Source organism: Microtus oregoni, unplaced genomic scaffold (assembly GCF_018167655.1).
Source record: "Microtus oregoni isolate MIOR12 unplaced genomic scaffold, Mior012 000020F_ref0000438, whole genome shotgun sequence".
Taxonomy (NCBI): domain Eukaryota; kingdom Metazoa; phylum Chordata; class Mammalia; order Rodentia; family Cricetidae; genus Microtus; species Microtus oregoni.
The window spans coordinates 6670004-6691227 of NW_024543079.1; the positions used below are offsets into that span (position 1 = coordinate 6670004).

At 49.7% G+C, this 21224-nt stretch overlaps 1 protein-coding gene across 9 annotated transcripts in view; it reads right to left on the reverse strand.

Moving 5' to 3' along the window:
- Positions 1–8636: 8636 nt before the first annotated feature.
- Positions 8637–21224, reverse strand: part of Tox2 (TOX high mobility group box family member 2) — a 117211-nt gene continuing 104623 nt past the window's right edge. For 7 of the 9 annotated variants that reach the window (XM_041670053.1, XM_041670054.1, XM_041670058.1 and 4 more), the window contains 6 exons: positions 15295–15534; positions 14412–14639; positions 13185–13265; positions 12051–12443; positions 11176–11303; positions 8637–9731 (listed from right to left, as the gene is read on the reverse strand). In XM_041670053.1, the coding sequence (XP_041525987.1) occupies positions 9665–9731; positions 11176–11303; positions 12051–12443; positions 13185–13265; positions 14412–14639; positions 15295–15534 (1137 nt within the window). In that variant the 3' untranslated portion in view covers positions 8637–9664. Of the gene's footprint in view, positions 9926–11175; positions 11304–12050; positions 12444–13184; positions 13266–14411; positions 14640–15294; positions 15535–21224 lie in introns of all 9 variants that reach the window. The other 2 variants (XM_041670057.1, XM_041670055.1) reach the window with 1 other exon arrangement.

The following is a 21224-nucleotide window of genomic DNA, read 5'->3' on the forward strand; positions in this document are numbered from 1 at the left end:
GGGCTTGTTAGCTGCTGCAGAGCCAGGCTAGCCGGCTCACAGGCTGCTCAGGTTCTGTTTCTACTGCCTAGCTTGTCATAGAGCGCTGGGATAGCAGACGGTCCCACTTTGTTCACAGAGTGCTGGGATAGCAGACAGTCCTACTGTGTCCACAGAGTGCTGGGATTGCAGATGGTCCTACTGTGTCCATAGAGTGCTGGGATTGCAGATGGTCCTACTGTGTCCATAGAGTGCTGGGATTGTGGATGGCCCTACTGTGTCCACAGAGTGCTGGGGTAGTAGGTGGTCCTACTGTGTCCACAGAGCGCTGGGATTGCAGATGGTCCTACTGTGTCCATAGAGTGCTGGGATTGTGGATGGTCCTACTGTGTCCATAGAGTGCTGGGATTGTGGATGGCCCACTGTGTCCACAGAGTGCTGGGGTAGTAGGTGGTCCTACTGTGTCCACAGAGCGCTGGGATTGCAGATGATCCTACTGTGTCCATAGAGTGCTGGGATTGTGGATGGTCCTACTGTGTCCACAGAGTGCTGGGATTGTGGATGGCCCTACTGTGTCCACAGAGTGCTAAGATTGCTGACGGTCCTATTGTGTCCACAGTGTGCTGGGATTGCATACGGTCCTACTGTGTCCATAGATAGAGTGCTGGGATTGCAGACGGTCCTACCATGTCCAGTCTTTCATGGGTTCTGGGGATTTCAATACAGGTCTGCACACTTTCATGAAAGCACTTTGGGGAGCTATATTTAGCTCAGAAAATGCAGACATTAAAAACAAAGGTAAACTGGTCCAGCGCGAGCCGGTTAAGGCCAGTCCCACATCCACTAGGTCCCTTCATCAGGACTGGGTAGAGTGTCAGCTTGACGGCCTGGCTTTGCTCAGTCACCATCAGCCTAGGAATGGGTTCATGGGTTCACTCTCGGTTTATAAGAGAAGTGGAAAGATAGCTGCAGGCCCCTGACTTTGAGGTGGAAAGAGTGGCCTCTTAAGGAGCAGACGTCGAACTGGGGAGAAGAATCAGGTACCACAGTGGCTGATATTCACATAGGCGCCACTGCCTTCTAGTTCTGTGACCCTGGGCCAATCACTGACGCCTCTGGGCCTCAGTCCTTTCGTCTGTGAAGTTCAGGTAATCCACAAGTGCACAGATTAAAGGGAAGACAATGAGGTGGTTGGTATTCGTGGTGAGCCCAGGCTACAGGGCTCTGTCAGTGCAGGCCTGACATCATGCTCTTCTTCCCCATAGGGCAGCAGGAAAGAAGGGTCTGCTCTAGGAACAAGCAGAGGCCTTCTCCTCGGCCTTCCACACAGATTATGTTTCTGTTGGCTGGAAAAGGAGCCTGGAGAAAGTTGGGCATGGGAGCACACACTCATGATCTCCTGTGGCGCTGAGGCAGGGAGATTGCATGTCCAAGGTCAGCCTAGGTTACACGGGAAAACCTGTCTAAAAAACTAGGCTCTTAGAGTTCCATTCTTCTGTGCTGAACTATTGGCTACTTGTGGATCCTAGGAGGGAAGAAATCCTGTCTTCAAATGTGTCCACACTGGTGAGACACACATACCAGGCTCCATTGAACGGTTCTGAACCTGTGCTCATACAGACAGCTCTGGCTAAACTCAGTGGGCCATAAAACAAAACAAAAAGGTGTGTATGAGAAAGAGATTCGTGGGGAGGGAGAAGCATTGACAGAGGTGAGAAGGGGGTAATTGAGAGCAGGGGTAAGAGATACAGAACGCCACACACACACACACACACACACATACACACACACACACACACACACACACACACACACACACATCTACACAGGCATACACGCATGAACTGTCAAAGAAAAAATTTAGCTTAAAAAAAATCTAGGACCCACAAATGAGAGGAAATGTGATCTTTGTCTTTCTGAAGTAGGGTTGATCCACTTAGCGTTGTTTCCAGCTGCCTCCATTTTCCGGCCCATACCGTGACTCCACAGGTTGTTTCTGTAAGGTAGCGATTGTGACCAGTGCTACAGAGGACGTCAGTGTGCAAGTGGAAACAGCAGCCTAGATCTTCTGAGGAGAGTGGGAGGAGGGTAGGGCTGGGTCGGGGAGTCCTCTCCAGGGTCCCTGCAGTCTGCAGTCAGGCCTGGCTTCCAGCGCTTCATCTCCTGGGAGGGGTTGCCAGCCCCGGGCAGGCCTTCTATGTGGGTTCCTCCTCAGTCCCTTGAGAAGTGGACTGTCCAGGCAGCCACAGCAGGGGCAGGGGCACAGACAAGGTTGCCAGAGGCAAATGGAGGTAACTGAAGTATCGCCACCTTTCACCCCCAGTGACCCCGAACTCCTCCTTTCTGGGAGGAAAATCTATGGTAAGTTCAGTCTTTCTTGGTCTGATTTCTGGGATCTGGGATGACGTTTTAAAACCTGACCACGGGGGGGGGGGGGGGGGAATGGGTCCACCCCACAGTTATACTCTCGGTCGGAGGGGGCACACTTTCTGCTTAAGAGAGGAATCTGGGTGGCACTTCATATACCCCAAAGGCACATTTTACTCCTGTGAAATCTCCGGAGTCTGCAATGATCTACTCTTTTTTTTTTTGGTTAGGGACTCCAGGCCAGGGTCACCCTTCCTTATTGCCACCCAGTGGGGGGGGGGGGGGGGGAAGCAAAAACAAGAAAACAAATCCCCAAACCAAAGACCCCAAGCCAAACCAATCCACCATCCAACCAAACAATACCAGCTGGGTACTCTTCTGTCTCACCTGCTCACCAGATGGAAGGGTATTGGTGTGGGCCCAGAAGGTGCCAGAGCCTGGATAGATTTGTCTTGGCAGACTGTCTCATAAGGGTTACTGGGCGCCAAGTGGTATTATAATATTGTCATGGCCACTTCAGGGTGGCTGTAACTGTTGGGAGAGGACTGGGATATGGAGGCTTAGCATGAAGGGGAATGACCTAAACTCTGCTTAGGTCAGAACTGGATTCCAATACATTGTTTGACACAAGTGTGCAATTTAGCGTCAGGGTTATTTATGTAAGGTGCAGTTCTTACTTTTTACCACCAGGGGGCGCAGCTGCTTCACACATGAGCACAGACTCGCTCTAAAAGGCATTAATTTCAAAATAAAACCTGTCATAGTTATTACTTGCTTTATTCTATATGTCCCTCACATAAGTTCTGAGATTTTTAAAGCCAGTACTGTGTTTTGCAGATAAGAATCCAATGTTTGCTCTTCCAGAGGACACAGGTTCAATCCCCATCACCTACATGGCAACTCACAACCTTCTGTAACCCCAGTTCCACACCCTCTCCCTAGTCTCCAAGGTCACCAGGCACACACACGGTGTACAGATACATAACAGGCAATATGCCCAAACACATAAACAAATACTTAAAAAGGGGCTGGCTCAGAGGTTAAGAGCACTGCTCTCCCAGAAGACCCAGGTTCAATTCCCAGCACCCACAACTGTCTGTAACTCCAGTTCCAGGGGATCTGACACCCTCGCACAGACATATACGCAGAAAAAAGTCAATGCACATAAAATTAACTAAAAATGTTTTTAAAAATCTAGGATTCAAAATCAGGTCTGTGTATGTGCCTTCAAACTCACCTGTAGCCACATCCTCCGGGACAGTCAGGTAGAAGGGGTGCTTACGGCTGCATGGGGGTGAAGAGCTTGGGAGTTGTCTTTTTGTGGGTGGCTAGCAGATGTTTTGAAGCACACTGGACGTAAACACTTCCTTTGGCAGAGCAGTGTTTCCGCTCAGCCATGCTCTTCTCTAAGCTCTCTCTGTTGCCTGCCCAGTCCAGCGACACCCGAGTTTATAATTCCACTCGTGTTCACATAGTTTATTGGCGCAGTGATACCGACATTTTGTGGGCCAGCATTATAACGTGAGGGTGGAGTTTGGAGACAAGAAGGAGAGATAACTATGGCTAACTGTCATGCTGGAGAGTGGGGAGGTGGCTTTGTGCAGTGTTCACACTGCTATGGAAAAGATCGAGTGTCCCCATACCCACATGCTGACGTCCTGGTGCCCAAGGCCTCAGAACGCGGAGCCTTAGAGATGAGCTTTAAAGAGCAGCTAACTTAGACGAGGCTGTGAGTGTGGGCCTGGACTCAGTCCGTCTGATGTTCTCGCGAGATGAGACTTGGACACACACACAGAAACTCCAGGGATGAAGTACGAGAACAGAGATGCAGAGGAGGGCCCGAAGGGTGGAGGTGCAGGGGGCCGGGAAGATAGAGGTGCAGGAGGCCTGGAGGATAATAGTGCCCGGGCTGGCTGTGTGACCACACCGTGAGAATGAACAGTACGGAGAGGCTGGGACGACGAAGGAGATGAGGGAAGGGAAGGCTTCTCATGCTGGTGAAGGTACATGGAGACCAGGATTCTTCTGTGCAGAGATAGTCTTTAGAAAGCTACGGGGAGATGAGCCCCACCACAACAGAGATGGGTCATAGGTGAAGCCAGAAAAGGGGACCCGCCAGTGGAGAAAGCACAGGACTTTGCTAATAACTAAGGGAGCTTTGGCAATACCTGTGACCCACACAAATGGAGACAGTCATGTTAAGGGAAGGGAGCCGATCTCAGGATGACGAATAGCAGATGATTTCTCTCATCTGCGGTTCCTGCGTTTCATACAGCCACATAAAATCATGAATGATACATGACGTGAAAGCAGAAGTGAAACTCTCTGGGGGATGGGTAGAGGGGACTGATGGGAAGGAGAGGGAAGGGAGGGGAGGAGGATTTTGCAGACAAAACACTCATACACACGAAAAGTTTTAAAACATCTAAAAAATGTAAAACAAAAGAACCCTAAACCAACAAAGTTCCCTGTTGTATATATATATATATATATATATATATATATATATATATATATTCACTATAACAAGCCAAAAATAATGGGAAAGGCAAAGAAAATGAAGGGGCTGGAGAAAGGGCTCGAGGTGGAGAGCATAGTGATCTTACAGTTCTTGCTGTGTGGGCATTAGAACTATGATTCCTACCTCCAGGCTGCTATGTTCACAAATCTGTACTCATACAACAAATACATAATTTAAAAAAGTTTTGGCTAGGCTGGAACTTGCTGTGTCGACCAAACTGGCCTTGAACTCACAGAGATCCTCCTGCCTCTGCCTCCAGAGTGCTGGGACTAAGGGTGTGTGCCACCACCCCTGGCCTCTGTTTACTTTTTGAAGGGCTCTTTGCTCACCCCCAGATGGACGGAAGGGCTGCTAGCCAGTCCTGTGTGTTTGGCGATTGCATTTGGCTCTTCTGCCCATCATCACAACTCAACGCCTCAGTATGTCTCTGGGAATCCCAGCTTAATGTGAATTTCTCTGGATTCTTTCCCCGAAGTCACTGGAATCCCACCAATACCAATGTCCACAGAACCGAAGTGAATGTGTAGAAGCCTGTGAGGGTGCATGTCTTACCTGTAGCCTTAGCCCAGGCCCAAATCCTACCTCAGCTCCAACTCTAATCCCAGTCCGAACCCAAACCTAACCAAATCCCATTGCCAAATCCTAATCTCTGGTTCAGGCATACCTCAGATGCCACCTCCCCACGAAATCACCAAGATCTCAGATGGACCAAACGTCTCTGCCCTTCCCTCATTCTCCTCTTGCCACCACGCACATGGTTGGCATTTTTAATTATCTGCATATGTGACTTAGTATATAAGGTTACAACTTTATAATTAGCTAACATGAATGTTTCTAAAGCCACTAGAGGCAAAAATCTGTGCCCCTCTCTGACTGGTGTCCCTGGGGCCCAGTGGGGAGAGACAAGGTGGCTCTCGGTTACATTCTTGATGCACAAGCAGATTGAGTTCAAGCGTTGTGGACATTGGAAATTCTTCTGCGTGTTGCCCACACTCTAACATGGATAACCTTCCGGGTCTCTTCCAAAGGAAGAGGTCCCTGGACCATCTCAGGGTCAGCCATGCCTTCTTCTAGGAAAGAAGGACAGCAGGAATAACTGTCTCCTGTTGGGGTCCCCTCCTAGCTGTGGGAAAGGGTGGACAGAGGGACTCAGGCAGGAGTCTGGGTTTAGGAAAGAACGGGAGGCCCCTGGAGTAGCGGACTCAGGCTGCTGCAGCAGTTCAAGGTTTTCTCAATGACAGGCTATGACTCTTAGGTCCAGACCACAGATTGGCCCTGGCCATGACGGGCACTGCAGCCGTGGGAGTCCCTGGCCCATACCACAGCTATCAGATCTAGAGCCCAGGCACAGCCCACAATGCTGGACCGGGTGCTCCGTGGGGTGTGGCTGTGGTTACTGTGGAATGAAGGGGACTCCACTTCCCATGGCTTGGGCTGGTGCTCACAGGCTGGGACTTGTGGGCACAGAAACAACTCTTGATGAATAGCATGCCTGTGGCCCGACTGTGGCCATGGACTCAGCTGGCACCCGGAGTCTGTTTCTGTAGGAACACGCGGGACCACAGACGTGGCTCTTAGAGTGGAGAGAGGCACTGGCTCCAAGCAGCTAAGGGAGGACAAGACTCTTGCGACCCTGCTCAAGTTGCCTCCATAGTGAGGCTTCTCCATTGCCAAGGCATTAGCTGTGGGCAACTCTGGGGGTTCTGTGTCCCCTGCACTTCCTTCTGGGACAAGGGTGTCACTATGGGTGGGAACAATAAAGGAGACCGGGAGGATGTCAACAGCACCCACTGTATTTGGTGCTACAAGCGGCATGTCTGTCCCTCACCTCTCTGGCTTCCACAGTCTTTGGGACCTTAGCCCTCAATATCATAGGATATGGAGGATGAGGAAGACCGTTAGGTCAAGAGATGAAGCCCTCATTATTGGGATTTGTGCCCTAATAGATCCAAAACAGTTGCCTGGACCTCTGCTGTGTGAGGGCACGAGGCACGTTTCTATGATTGGGAATTCGTCCCTCAGAAGCATCTCAGCCTCACCAAAGATATCTTTGGTGATGAGCCCACCTGTGTAGCCTGTTATGGCGGCTCAAATGGAAGAAGACAGTTGGCATCCTCTTCAACACCCAAAAAGGCCAGTCCAGCCATGCAAACTATTTGCAAATGACCCCCACCCGCCTGGCGCGACAAGGAAATGCGGGCACAGCTTGCTGGACTCCCATGGCCTCAGGCTCTGCTGATTTGGGACTGTCCTTGTTGGTCTAGTGGTGTCTTATAAAAGCAAGAGATGGATATTCAGCTGTGGAAGCCATCGCCACGGCTCCAGCGAGTTCCACAGGTTCAGGAAGGACAGTGCAGCTCCACTGAGGTTTGTGTTCCGCATTGCCAGGCTGTGCCCGATGCAACTGCGCGGTGACTGACTGTGCTGGGAGTTTTCTTCTGTTTCTCTCCCAGGAGGATTACAATATGCCCTTGAAAGGAAACTGCTCTCAGCAAGCCCACCCCTACATCTAAGCGTCCTCTGGATGAAGGGTGTGGCTCGCTGGGAGGATGGGAGGTTCTGAGATGATGTAAATGCGGGACCCCTCTGTGGAGAGCAGGACAGCTGCCCCTGCCTCAAAGAGTTGGGTCAAACACTGGGAAACCAAGCCAAGAGCGGTGTCACGGGGTGTGACAGCGGCCTCCCAACCCCTCCCTGCCAGGCCACTGTCCTTCCTCCCCGCAGAGTTCAACTTGTGACAATTATGACCTTCAAATGTCACCACTAACAGCTGCTGGGGAGCCTGGGTGAAGGAGTCTCTGGTCTAGGACGCTCTCTGAAGGAAGGTTTGAAGGAAACCCTCCCGTCCCTTGGCCTCACAATGTCTCAAGCTGGTGTATGTTTCTGAGGGGTGACACTGTGCCCAGAACCCCACTCCTCGCCGCCAGGAGCCCATGGCTCTGTCCCATTGATATTTTCCCCTCAGACATTATGTTCACATCTACACTGCACAGTCAGATCTATTTCACACAGACATCTTTTTAGAAGATGGTTTCTCTTTATGTAGTTCTGAGAATGGAAACTAGGTGTCTGGTCTGCTAGACGAACACAGAGACACATCCCAGCCCCGCAGTGAAATTGTATAAAATCCGACTGTGCATATGAAAACACCAGTGTTCTCCAGGATATGCTGGCATTTGGGGACACTCTTGCCACTGGGATTTTAGCCTTTCAGTGGCCGGAGAGCTAAGTCTCACCTGGGAAGTCCAAGGCTGACCCTCTCTTGTATCTTCACACTGTTGGGTATGATCACCTTCACCCCGACAACACAGATCTACTGAGCATTTACTCTGAGCCACAAAACTGAGAGAGTTTTGTATCTCCTTCTGCCCGTACCACAGCTGAGGTCAGGGGTGGCTTTTGCCTGGACATAGGCACTCAAGCTGCTTGCGGAGTGGCAGGCAGGACTCTGCTCTTAGTTTCCCCAGAAGAAACTCTGACCTGGTGAAGCCACCACCATGTGCCACTTCAGGAGTCCAGGCCTGGCTCAGATGCAGGACCAGTCTTGCAGCCACTGAATGAAAAGAACTTGGTCATGATGTATGATCTTCTTAATGTGTTCTTAACGTCTTCTTAAAAACTTATTGGTACATTATTTGTGTGTAGAGGTCAGAGGACAACTTCCAGGGATCAGTTCCTCCTGTCTACCAAGTGGGTCCCGGGGCTCAAACTCAGATTGCCACATTGGCAGCAGGTGCCTCTACCAGCTGAGCCATGTTGCCAGTCCTCAATGTGTTCTTGAATTCTATTTGTAAAAGCTTTATTGCAACTTTTTGTACCTATGTCATCAGGGACATTAGTGTAACATTCTCGTATCTGTTGTTTATTCATCTGGTTTGGGGAATAGGGTAACCAGGCCTGGGTGAAAAAGTGCTGGAAGACACAGGGTTGCTTGCCACTTTTCAGAAGTTTTATTACAAAGAGGTCTGAGCAAAGCACGGGGGCACCAGGACGGACATTGCAAGGGCCGGGAGACAGCTGCGAACAACACGAACCAAAGCCTAAACCAAACCCAACCCCCAAACCACACACACTTGGGAGAAACCACAACGTTGTTCTCAACTTTTCTTCATAAATAGATGGCCAAATCATTGCTGGCAATTTTAAATAGGTGGATATATGATCAAAAAAAAAAAAGAAATAAAAAGAAGAGGAAGAGGAGGAAAAAGAAGAACATGAAAAGGAGGAAGAAGAGGAAGAGAACGAAGAAAGAGGAGGAGGAGAGGAGGAGGAGGAGGAGGAGAAGGAGAAGGAGGAGGAGGAGGAGGAGGAGGAGAAGAAGAAGAAGAAGAAGAAGAAGAAGAAGAAGAAGAAGAAGAAGGCGGCCCTGGATGTGGCTTAAAAGCGCCCATTCTCTCTGTGTGCAGATAAGAATCAGTTTGACAGCTGTTTGTGCACATGTCTCCCTTAAGATAAAACTTAAAAAAAAAAACTGTGCTAAAGGTCTTATAAAATTTTTTTTTTTTTTACTTTAAAGGAAACTTTCTTTCTCCCCACAAAATAATCTTACAGATGTCTTCAGCACGGTTCTAAAACAGTGAACTACTTACACGGAACCCACAGAGCGTGGGTTTCAGCATCTTTTGTGTACACCGAGAGCACACCTGTAGCTGGCCCAGCATCTGGGGTGGGTGTCTGTTGCTAAGCAACCTCGAGGGGGGGCAGCCCGGTGAGCTTGGGCTGGGGCCAGAAGTCCAGACGCAGGGGACTGTGTGCAGGCCAAGGAGTGGGGTCCACAGCTACCCTGGAGCAAGCAGGTCAGCGGGAAGAAGGTTCCTGCAGGTTCTTTGGGCTGGTGGTGGGCGGTGGGCTGCCTCTGCAGAGTCTGGTGGGAGGTCGAGGGAGAGACTCAGCTCTGGGGCATAGGTGTATCACTGCTGGCCGGTCACCCTGCCTGCTGCCATGGCCTCTCTCCTGTGGTCAGCCCTTCCGGCTTGGAGCAGTGCCCTCCGGAGAGCCTCAGGGAGGGAGGGGAGGCGGGATTAGGTGAGGTAGAGCGATTTATCTCTGGGGAGCAGGCTGCAGGAGAGAGTAGGGGCCGTCAGCTACTGGAGCCCACCCTGGTGCCCCGGCCCTGTGTTCCTCACTCTCATCAGCTGTCTCTAAGGCTGAAGGAGGGGCTGCCCATCAAGCAGAACCAAGCACCTCTCCTGGCATCCTGCCAGGGGCCACCTAATTTTTTTTTTATCATTTGTTTCATGTCTACTGTGTTTGTTTGTATTTTGAGACAGGAGCTTCTGTATCCCAGGCTGGCCTTGAACTCAAGATGTAGCTGAGGGTGACCTAGAGCTTTTGATTCTCATGCTTCCATTCCAACCTCCACCCTGAGTTCTGGGATCCTAGGTATACATCACCACACCAGGTTTGGCGGTGCTAGGACCAAACCCCGAGCTTTCTGCATTCTAGGCAAACGTTCTGCCAACTGAGATATGTCTCAGCACCCCACCCCCCCATCTCTACATTTAATCATAACACCATCATCTGTACACTTCAAACAGAATGACAGGAAAGTAGACACCTTCCTCTCTGTAGAATACTGCACAGGGTGAGCCAGATATGTTGACCTGTGCCCATGGGAGGATGAGGCAGGAGGCTCACAAGTTCAAAACTAGCCTGGGTTACATCGAAAAACTTCACATTTAACAAGCAAGACTAGAACAGGCTGTTGAGGATCAAACATTGTCACCCAGGGGAGAAGTTCAGATACAACGTACTTACTCCTCCTTGGCCCTGACTTTTGGGAAGGGAAACTGGGTAGAAGGGAAGGGCTGGGGGAGAGTCTGTGCCTGCGTGGGCTATGAAGGGAACCCTGCCTACCGGAGTCTGCACACCTTCAAGGGCTCTCCCTAGAAGGTCAGGAGTGGGGGCAAGGGCGGGGTTGATAAAGAGCCAGGAGCACTAGCAAGCTGGGCAAAGCGAGGAGCCTATGTTGGAAGGCTGGTAGCCAGGAATGGGGACACACTGCCTGGTGATGGAGATGGCCACTGTCCGCTAAATATTCAGACCTCACCCTCCATTTGTGAAAACATGGAACCAAAGAAGAAAAGGCATGAACCAAGGCCAGCCCCAGTTTCCCTGTTGGCCCGGGCATCCAATCAGCTGCGCCCCCCTGGAGCTTTACTCTGATCTGTGTTGTTCCCTGTACTCTATACATCCACCACAGTGGGCCGAGGGTGCCCACTTCACATTCCCCCAGTGTCCCCCTGCCCTCCTGCCACCCCTGCCCCCTATCAGGAAGAGACTGTGAAGGGGACCCGAGGAGGACTGACCTGCAGGTGCCGAGGCCGCGTTCCCCGCTGGGGTAACTCCCATCCCAGTCCGCACTGCTAGAAGGGTTGGATGGGCCAGGTGAGCGGGAGCCAGAGCCACTGGGGAACTCAGAGATGTGTGGGAAGTCCTACAGGGGAAGAAGGGGTGGGCGGTGAGCATAGTAGAGACCAAGGGAAGCCTCTCCAGCAGTTGGCGTCATCTTTGTGTGTTTGAGGGTGTCTATGCTTCAGAGACACGTCCTGGGTCCATACAGAATGACCACTCTGCCTCTTTCTCTTTCTCCCTAGTAGAAGATCTTTGGGAAAATTCAGTGTGAGCTGACCAACCGTGTGGCCCAGAGATGGAGGTGTGTGTGGGACTCTGGCTTCCACCTCCAGCGTGACAGAGAAGAAAAGGAAAGAAAAAGTGAAAACGAAAATCTAACCCCCGTCTCAGCTGAGTTTGGAGGGGAGGTGGCTTTGTTTTTGGTTTTTTTCCCTTTTCTGGACTTCAGTTTCCCAATCTGTAAAATGGGGTTACTGTGCTGCATGCCTGTGCTGGAACCATTTGTGGAACCATCACTGGAAGCTTTGGAGATGGCAATGAGCTGGGACAATCTGGCAGAGGTCACAGTGGTCTAAGAGAGAAGGTTCTGGAGCAAAGCTTAGCTGGCAACTAGCCAACTGCCTAGAGTAGCCAGTATCTCTCTGGGCAGGTAGGTGTTCTAGACCCATTTCAGAGAACTGGAAACCGAGGCTCAGAGAAGTACAGTGTCGTGGCTGATTTTGCACAGCTGGTAAGTGTACCGGCCAGTATTTGAACCCCCACCACCCCCACCCCAGCTGCCTTCCCTCTTGGTGAGAGTCACAGGCGGCTGCTGCTTGGCCCTGCTTACCTGTGGCCCTGGAGGCGAGGGGCTCATTGCCAGCTGCACCTGGAGTGCCATGGAGGCAGGCAGGACAGGAGGCTGAGGGGCAGGGGACATGCTGAGAGGTGGGCTGAGGAGGGCGCCCTGCGCGTGGGGGGGCAGTGGCAGCTGCTGGTGCAATGAGGGGCTGAGAGGAAAGGAGGGTGGTGGTGGGGATGTGCTGAGGCCTGGCAGCAGGGCCTTGGAGCCCAGCGTCCTGGCCAGGCTGGCGGGAGAGGCTCCAGTGCGGAAGGCCTGCAGGTCCGAGGGCGTCAGGAAGGAAGCCAGGCTGGGCATGGCGTACATGGGCTGCTTGGGTGGGAGCATTTTGGCTGGTGGATTTGCCTGAGCAGTCTTGGCCTCGCCTTGGTCCGGAGGGCTCTGGAGGAAGATAGAAGCCAGGGATAAACCAGAGATAGGGCAGAACCTGGACTGTGGACTAGGTAGGTCTGCAGCTTGCAAGGCCTCTAGACAGCTCTGTGTTGTGCTACGGGGCCGGCTGTGAACTAATAAACCATAACTATGCAGGAATGTGTGGGTACACGGTTCTAATCAGGCAGTCAGCCCCACCTTTACCCTCATGTGGGCTCCCCTGGAAGTATGGTCCCGCTATCCTCACCCTGGCAGCAAGATCAATGCCAGCAATGAGCCATGCTCTGTTTATGCCCTCCCAGCCTCCCACCTTTGCCCATGCAATTCTCTCAACTCTGTAGGCGCCCTTTGCTTGACCCTTTTGAGCCCAACTCAGGTGTCATTTTCTTTGTGACAGCCTCCAGGACAATGCTCTGCCTCCTTTGGGGCCTTGGACCTACCCCTTCCCCCTGTGCTCCTGGTGTGGACAGAGAGGTAGAGAGCAGGGTCAGGAGTTAGGACAGCAACGCCGGGTTGGAACCTACAACAGCCACTCATATGGCCAATCCCAGGCTCACTGTGGAGCTCTCTGAGTGCTAGCCCCTCCTGCTGAAGGAAGCCAATGAAATGAGCCTCACATGAAGCCAGCCACACCGGAGGTGCTCCCAAGGTGTGATGCACGTGTGTCGCTCATCCTCTCTGAGCCCCAGCCTTTGCTCTATCCCTCCAGTGGTACACGCTCATCAGGACGTTGCCTAGGGATTTAGTTACCTTGGAGACGAGGCTAGCTCGGTAGGCCGCCAAGGCTTTCAGGTACTCCTTCTTGGCAGCTTCGGTCTTCCTCTTATATGCCTGAAAGATCCAAGACATTGGGCAACTCTGGAGAAAACGTCACAGAGGAGCCACAGTGCAGAGGCTGGGATGATAAGGGGGACTTCCAGGGCCAGGCATGGATGAAGATTGTGGGGACAGAGGCCAGGATACCCTCCAGTTCCTCAGCCGTGATGTTGGCACAAGTGACAATAGAAAGACAAGTCACCCAGAAGCCTCTCTTGGGCCCAGAACACCACCAACATCTTAACGCTGCACTATCTTTGTATTCTGACACGAACCCGGCTCTCAGGTAATGACTAGCAAAGCCGGGGTTCGCCTGGTGCCCTTGCAGCTCAGGTGGGTTAACAAAGACAAAGGGTTGGCTCCAGAGCTCCTCTTGCCCACGGTGGGAATTCTCTGACAATGTCCTCTGCCTTCCCTGGCTTCTTGTCTCCACTTCTTTCCAGCAGGTTTTAGAGCATCTTTTAAACTACCTGCCCTCAACTAGTCTGCAGAATCTCTACACTGCCAAATAGGACCACAACTCCCATCTGTGGTCCAGCTTGCTACTGCTCTGGGCTTCCCACAGAAGCATGTTCCCATGCACAACATCTCCATTCCCTGCGGTGCAAGGCAGAATCCAAAGGAGTCCCCACTAAACCCTCCACTTTCAAAAGAGCCAATGGATGGTGACTCCCAGGGGTGTTGTAAAGATGGATGTGGTGATGGAGGGGGGATCCCCACGGCGCTTAGCCTAGGCGTGCTCCAAGCACGGTAGTCAGTAGGTAGGGAAGCCAGGACTCAAAGAGGTTAGGCAGTCAATTTGAAGTGAGTAGCTGGTAACGCATTTCCAATGGCAGGAGCCGGCTCAGCTTCCTTCCGCCTGGAGGCCTTCAGAGAGCCCACATGGCCAGTGGAGCAGAAAGGACCGACTTAAGGGAACTGCTGGATGGAGATGTTCCCTGGTTTATGGATGGGGAAGCAGGGGCCCAGCAAAGGTGGTAGAACACAGCACTGGAGGTCAGCAGGGATGGAAGGAACCCGGCTTCCCAGCTTATAGATGAGCAAACAAAGCAGCAAAGCCCCTTGCAGGAGCCTCTAGCCCCAGAGGCCAAGCCTGGTATCACACTCTTGGTTCCAGGGCCCCAAGTCTCAGGGACAACTTAGAAGGGGACCAAGGCTCACCTGTTTCTGCTCTTCTCCCAGGCTGTCCCACATGGAGGCCACTATTTTGGACACATCACCGAAGGTGGCACTGGGATTCTGCCCCTTGATGGCGGCCTGAGTGTCTCTGAAGAAGAGAGCATAGGCTGACACTGGCTTCTGTGGCTCGTTGGGGTCCTTCTTCTTCTTCTTCTTTGGGTTCTTGGCCTTTTTGCCTGGGTCTGCTGAGGGTCTCTTCTCTCCCGAGATCTGCCAGGTGGGAGGAGTCGGTAAGCTGAAGAGGTCAAGGAGCTCCTAGCCAAAGTGACTCTAGCTAACCTTGGGCTGAGCTAGGCTTTCTCAGCAGCTTACCTCAGACCCATCTAGTCCTGTTCTCTCCCAAGCAGAGAAAGGGCTGCCCAGCCAGGGGTTCATACCCAGGCAAGGATTTAGGGTAACTCCCCAGGAATGTGTAGAAATAAAGGAAGGCAAAACAGGGGGGAGAAAAAGGCAGGTGAGGGAGAGGGGTGAGGAAGACAGAAGTCATCCCTACTTGGCTTCTGTTGTAGGCCAGCGTATCCTCGGAATGATGCCGGATCAAATTGAGAAGCATACAGACCCCTGGTCAGTTTAGGGCCTCCTGTTATGGACACTGTGGCTGGACCCCAGGCCTCTTCAGGGCCAGCATTGCCTGGAGGAGAGGGTCTCTAGTAGATTCAGCAGCTTACAGCCGCTACAGCCTGATGTCCCAAGGGCTCAGGTGCCAGCCCTCTGACCAGAGGTCAACATGCTGACTCTTGGTTTCCAACAAAGGACTAAACCTCCTTTCTAGTCTTTTCCAGAGGGTCATGGTGGAATGACCTGGCAGAGCCCCTTCTCCACTTGGGGAGATAACCTGGTAGCTACACCCTTCCATTTTACGCACCTTGAAATGGGCATCTGATTCCTCCTCCTGTGTGGAACTGGATGGAGAAGGGGTCGCTGACTTGCTCCCTGGGGGTGATGGGGAGCTATGGGCAATGCCACTCCGGATGCCCATCTGGGAGATGAGCTGGGACTGGCTCAGGGCACTCATGTGGCTGGCCAGCATTGCTGGGCGGCCCAGAAGAGGCCCTGGCCGGCCGGAGTCATAGGCAGCTACCTCCGAGTGGACCATCTCCTGGATCTGAGAGAAGACAGGATGATTGCGTTAGAAGGCTCTGCCTTGCCAAACGCTGCACTTGCCTCTCGGGCTCAGAGGAGGAACCTGTGGATGAGAGGAGGCAAGTGGCCATTTCCATACTGGCCTGTGCTTCCCACAGGGATCCCCTTAGGAGGATCTCAAGGTGGAGCACCATTCTCCCGGACCTCTGCATAGTGCAGAGCACCTGCGAAGCCCCGAGGGTCCCTTGGCTGTAAACGGATCATCTCTTGATACACACTCCATCCTGAACACGGCTCTGCCTTGTCTGCTGTGTGACAATGAGCAGCCGCAAGCGCAGATGCTGGAAGCCTACTTCTGAATCCCGGCCCAGGCCCTGGCCAGGTGACACTGGCCACGACTGACCTCACTGGGCCTCAGCTTCTTCATCTGTAAGATGTGTAATCAGACTGCTCCCCCAGGATCTAGAATACTGTGTACCCTTGACCCAAACAGACATGCGTGATTCATGGAGGCTTACGTGAACAATCTTAGAATTATTTTTTATTTTCTCTGCATTTGTTATTTATTCTGTCCGATTTCTAACATTAAGCACCCCCTTGTTCTCAGCTTTTCCTTCATTAAGCAAGCAAGTGGCTTCCTATTTTATGTGGGGTTTACAACTTCTCTTTAAAAGCATGAGATCTTGCTGGGCAGTGGTGGCGCAGGCCTTTAATCCCCCCCCCACATGGTAGGATCAATCCAACTGTCTCCATTTCATCCCTCCCCATAAACGTTCCTCCACAGCTGGCTAGCAAGATTAGCCATGTCTCTGGTGTCACTGAGCTCTGTGTGTGACAGAGAAGAGACAATGGGGGATAATTCCTGCCATCAAATTCAGATGATTGTGACCACTCGAACATGCATGCACACATGCACACACACACACACACACACACACACACGAAAATGAAGAAAGGAAAACCCCGAGAAGAGCAGAGGAGAAGTACGATGATTGCCTCTGGCTTCCACACACCTACTATGCATGGGCATCTTTACGCCCACTCTCCCTACAACTCAAAATTAATGCTAAAATGTCCTCGAATGTTTCTCATAGACGTTACCATGAACGTTTTTTTTTAAATTTTTTCATCATTTTATGTGCATGGCTATTTTGCCTGTATTCATGTGTGTGCACTTCTTGTGTGCCTGGTCCCCTCAGGGACCAGAAGAAGGTGTCAGATTCCCTGGGACTGGAGAATCCAGTGGAGAGTTGTGAGCTGCCATGTGAGTGCTGGGAACTGAACTTGGGTCCTCTGCAAGAGCAATAAGAGCTCCCAACTGCTGAGACATCTCTCTGGCCCCAAAGAATACTATGTAAGACTTTCGTTATTGATCTCTTTTATGTAAAGGTATTTCATTCTTCAATTTTTTTCTTTGACCCTAGAGTTTGGAAGCAGAATCCAGTGACTTCCAAGTGGATAATTTTGCTTCTTGCTGCTTTGTCTTGAATTTCTAGTCACAGAAGAGGTGAATGTTTTCACAGTGTGCCATTTGTACTTCTGAGAATTTGTTAAGGTTTCCTTTGGAAAACAAATATAATTAAATCATTACCTGTTCCAAAGTACTTCCAGGCAAATGGTGGTCTGTGGCAATATTGCAGGAGGGTACCATCTATTGAGGTGGGCTGTGACCATGATGAAGTAGGGAACCATCTACTGAGGTGGGCCATGGCCATGATGCAGTAGGGAACCATTTACTGAGGTGGGCCGTGGCCATGATGCAGTAGGGTAGCATCGGTTGTACTGTTTAGATTCTATTCTTAGTTTTGGGTCTCTAATCTTACATTAACTTGTCTAGCTCAGGGATTTTTAAACTTTTTCTACGTGTGACCCCTTTATCATCCAAGAAACTTTTATATGACCCTGCAAAAATAAAATAGGCATATAAATCAAACACTTACATGCTGAGAAACTGTGAAAGGATTTATTTAAAAACCAGTATTTGGTACACATTAAAGATGGAGGCAAATCTACATATTAGTGAGATTAATGTGTTTACTTATTACTTTTATATGAAGAATTAGATCTTGGCTGAACTCTGGAACTGCAAGATGGGGAACATGGTCAACTTTTCAGAATTGATCAATATTTTGATTTTTATAATCATTGAGGCTGAAACTGCTTTGCCCAAATACATAGCACAGAATGTCAAAGGTATATTTAGCACCATTTCAGACACAGTTGGCAATCCTGCCCTAACCCTAAGACAAAACCCACCAGACAACTTCTTATGAAACACGTCAGCAACTCGAATAGCAATTAAGAAAAAGAACATTCCATAAAAGTAGAATCCAAAGATGTAATAATTTAACGCTTAAATGCTGAGGAAGCTGGTGTGAAAAGATCAAATTTTTGTTTTCTACAACAAAACCATGATTTTAAAAATATTTTTTAAAAATTCATATACACACATACATACATACATACACATGCATGCATGCACACATATGTCCACAGAGGTCAGAGGACAACTCAGGTCCTTGGTTGTCAGGCTTGAAGGGAAGGGTCTTTTATCTACTGTTGTCATTTTGAGATTTTATATTTTTGTACAGGTGTGCTGCCTTCATGCATGTCTGTGAACCGTGCGTGTTCAGTGCCTGTGGAGGCCCGGAAGGGCATCAGAAGAAGCAGTTCTTCCATTAGAAATTCAGTTCAGCAGCTTCCCTGATCACATGTTACTGAACCCTAACCACATGTGTCACAGGCTATTTTTGATTCAGACGTTTCAAATTAAGCAATCTACGGCATGCTTTCTTTGTTTGGTCTAGAACCGCCAAGACCTAGATGAAGGGCTCAGACAGGAGCAACTTCACCAGGAGGAAACAAAGAAGGCGTCTGAAGACATTTTCCGTTCTTACAACCGCGGGTCTGCTCCTGACACCTGGTGATGGGGCAAAGGACACTATTAAACTCTCTACAGTATGTGGGATGGCTGCCCTCCACTCTCGCCCCCCAAACAAAGAGTTCTGTGTCCCCAAATGCGTGTATGCTGGGATTGAGCAGCTCTGCCGCCCCCCCCCCACCCCCGCCGCCCCCCAGGGAAATCTCTGCTGTGCTCTATTCATTTCTCTCAAGACTGAAGATTTTACTTTCTTCTCTCAGGTTGTTTGGAAGACCGCGTTAATAGAATGTATCCTTTGCTATCATTGTGGTCAGGGGACTTGAATCCTAGAATTTTGCGTTTTGAATATGCCAAGGCTTCTGTTATGCCTTAGGACAGGACCACGTCTTGCAAAATTTTCATGTGGAACTAAAACAACGTGGCTCTGGGGGTAGAGTGCCTGCCCTGCATGTGTGAGGCCCAGGGTTTGCTTCCTAGCACTGGGGGAAAGTAACTGATGTTCATTCTGTCACATAAAAAATTTCCCAATGTCTATTGAAGGACTGTTTTGACATCGGCCGTGAAACTGAGGAAACTGAGCTAGAGCCTATCGTCCCTCCTGTGTTCCCATCAGTTCTCCAGAGCATTTGGAGTGAAGGGGATTTCTTCAGGTGTGCTGATGTGAAGCCATCCAGATGTCCCAGAATGCTCTGTCTTCATGAAGGCTTCTCTTTATGCATAGAAGCATTTTTGCTCTGATGAAAATGAATGCTTCTGCCTCCCATCCTACTCTGTCAGCTGTTGTCATGGTTTCCTTCGTGTTTTCTTCTCATCCTGTACCATTTCAGATGTGCATCATGAAAACAGCATATGGGTGAGTGCTGGTCTGCAACCCAGTTCGCAATACATTGTGATCCATGTTAGCACGTTAATCGCAGAAACTTGAAAAATAGGCTTAGCAAGTGAACTTCCTTAAACGTGTAGAAGGTTTTATGACTGAGCCTCTAAACATCCCTCTCCCTTTCTACCACCAATACAAACACGCCCTTTCTTCTTTGTTTGTGTGTATGTGTGTTTCTTTTAGGCATGGTCTTACTATACAATCCAAGAGATTTTAAATTCTCTATCCTCACTTCTGGAGACATCACAAATCCCTGACTTCAAATTCTTCTACAGAGCCACAGTACTGAAGACAGTCTGGTATTAGCACAAAAACAGACAGGAGGAGCAATGAAATTGAATAGAAGATCCAGATACCAATCCACACACCTACTAATACCTGATTTTTGACAAAGAAGCAAAAAACATAAAATGGAAAAAAGAAAGCATATTCAACAAATGGTGCTGGCATAACTGGATATCAACATGTAGAAGAATGAAAATAGATCCATATCTATCGCCATGCATAAAACTCAAGTCCAAATGGATCAGAGACCTCAACATAAAACCAAGCACACTGAATCTCATAGAAGAGAGAGTGGGAAGTACACTTGAACGCATTGGCACAGGAGACCACTTCCTAAATATAATCTCAGTAGCACAGATACTGAAATAATAAATGGGACCCCCTGAAACTGAAAAGCTTCTGTAAAGCAAAGGACACGGTCAACAAGACAAAACAGCAGCCTACAGAATGGGAAAAGATCTTCACCAACCCCATATTGGACAGAGGACTGATCTCCAAAATATACAAAGAACTAAAAAATTAGTCATCAAAAGAACAAATAAATAAAAATGGGGTACAGACCTAAACAGAGAACTCTCAACAAAAAAAAAATCTAAAATGGTGGAAAGACACTTAAGGAAATGATTAACATCCTCAGCCATCAGAGAAATGCAAATCAAAACAACTCTGAGACTCCATCTTACACCTGTAAGAATGGCCAAGATCAAAAATACTGATGACAACTTACGCTGGAGAGGTTGTAGGGTAAAGAGAACACTTCTGCATTGCTGGTGGGAGTGCAAGCTGGTACAGCCCCTTTGGATGTCAGTGTGGAGATTTCTCAGGAATAAAGATCCAGTAATACCACTTTTGGGTATATATCCAAAGGATGCTCAATCGTGCCACAAGGACATGTGCTCAACTAGGTTCATAGCAGCATTGTTTGTCATAGCCAGAACCTGGAAACGACCTAAATGCCCCTTGACCGAAGAATGGATAAGAAAAAATGTGGTACATTTACACAATGGAGTACTACACAGCAGAAAAAAATGATATCTTGAAATTTGCAGGCAAATGGATGGATCAATGTCTGTAGGTGCCTAGCATCTGAGTCAACTCCCCAGCACCAATGTAAGCATTTTTAGACATAAATCTGTTATTAGGTCATCATGACACTATTCCTACCACAAGCTACAGAATTACCTTGACCTCAACACCTGTTAAATAATAACTTCCCATTCCTGTCTCACCCAAGTCCCTGGAAAACACAAATCTACTTCCTTTGTATGTGGTATGTGTGTGTGTAGGGTGTATGCACACATGTGTTTGGGCATGCTCGTGCCTCAAGGCTAGAGGAGGGTGTTGGGCATCCGGTCTATTGCTCTCCACACAGTCCCTTGAGATGGTATTTCTTACTGAACTGGAACTAGGCTGACGGACAGCAAGCCTCAGTAACTGGCCGGCTCTGCTATTCACAGCACTAAAGTCACAAGGACGCACTCTGGTCGTGGCTAAGGATGTGAACGCATGTACTGTGCTTGTGCAGCAAGTACTCTTATCCACTGAATCATTTCCCCAGCTACTATTATTTTACTTTCTTTTTCTAGGTACTTCATATAGTGGAATCATACCATATAAACTTTCTTTGGTGTCTGGCTTATTTCCCCTAGCATAATAACCTCAAGAT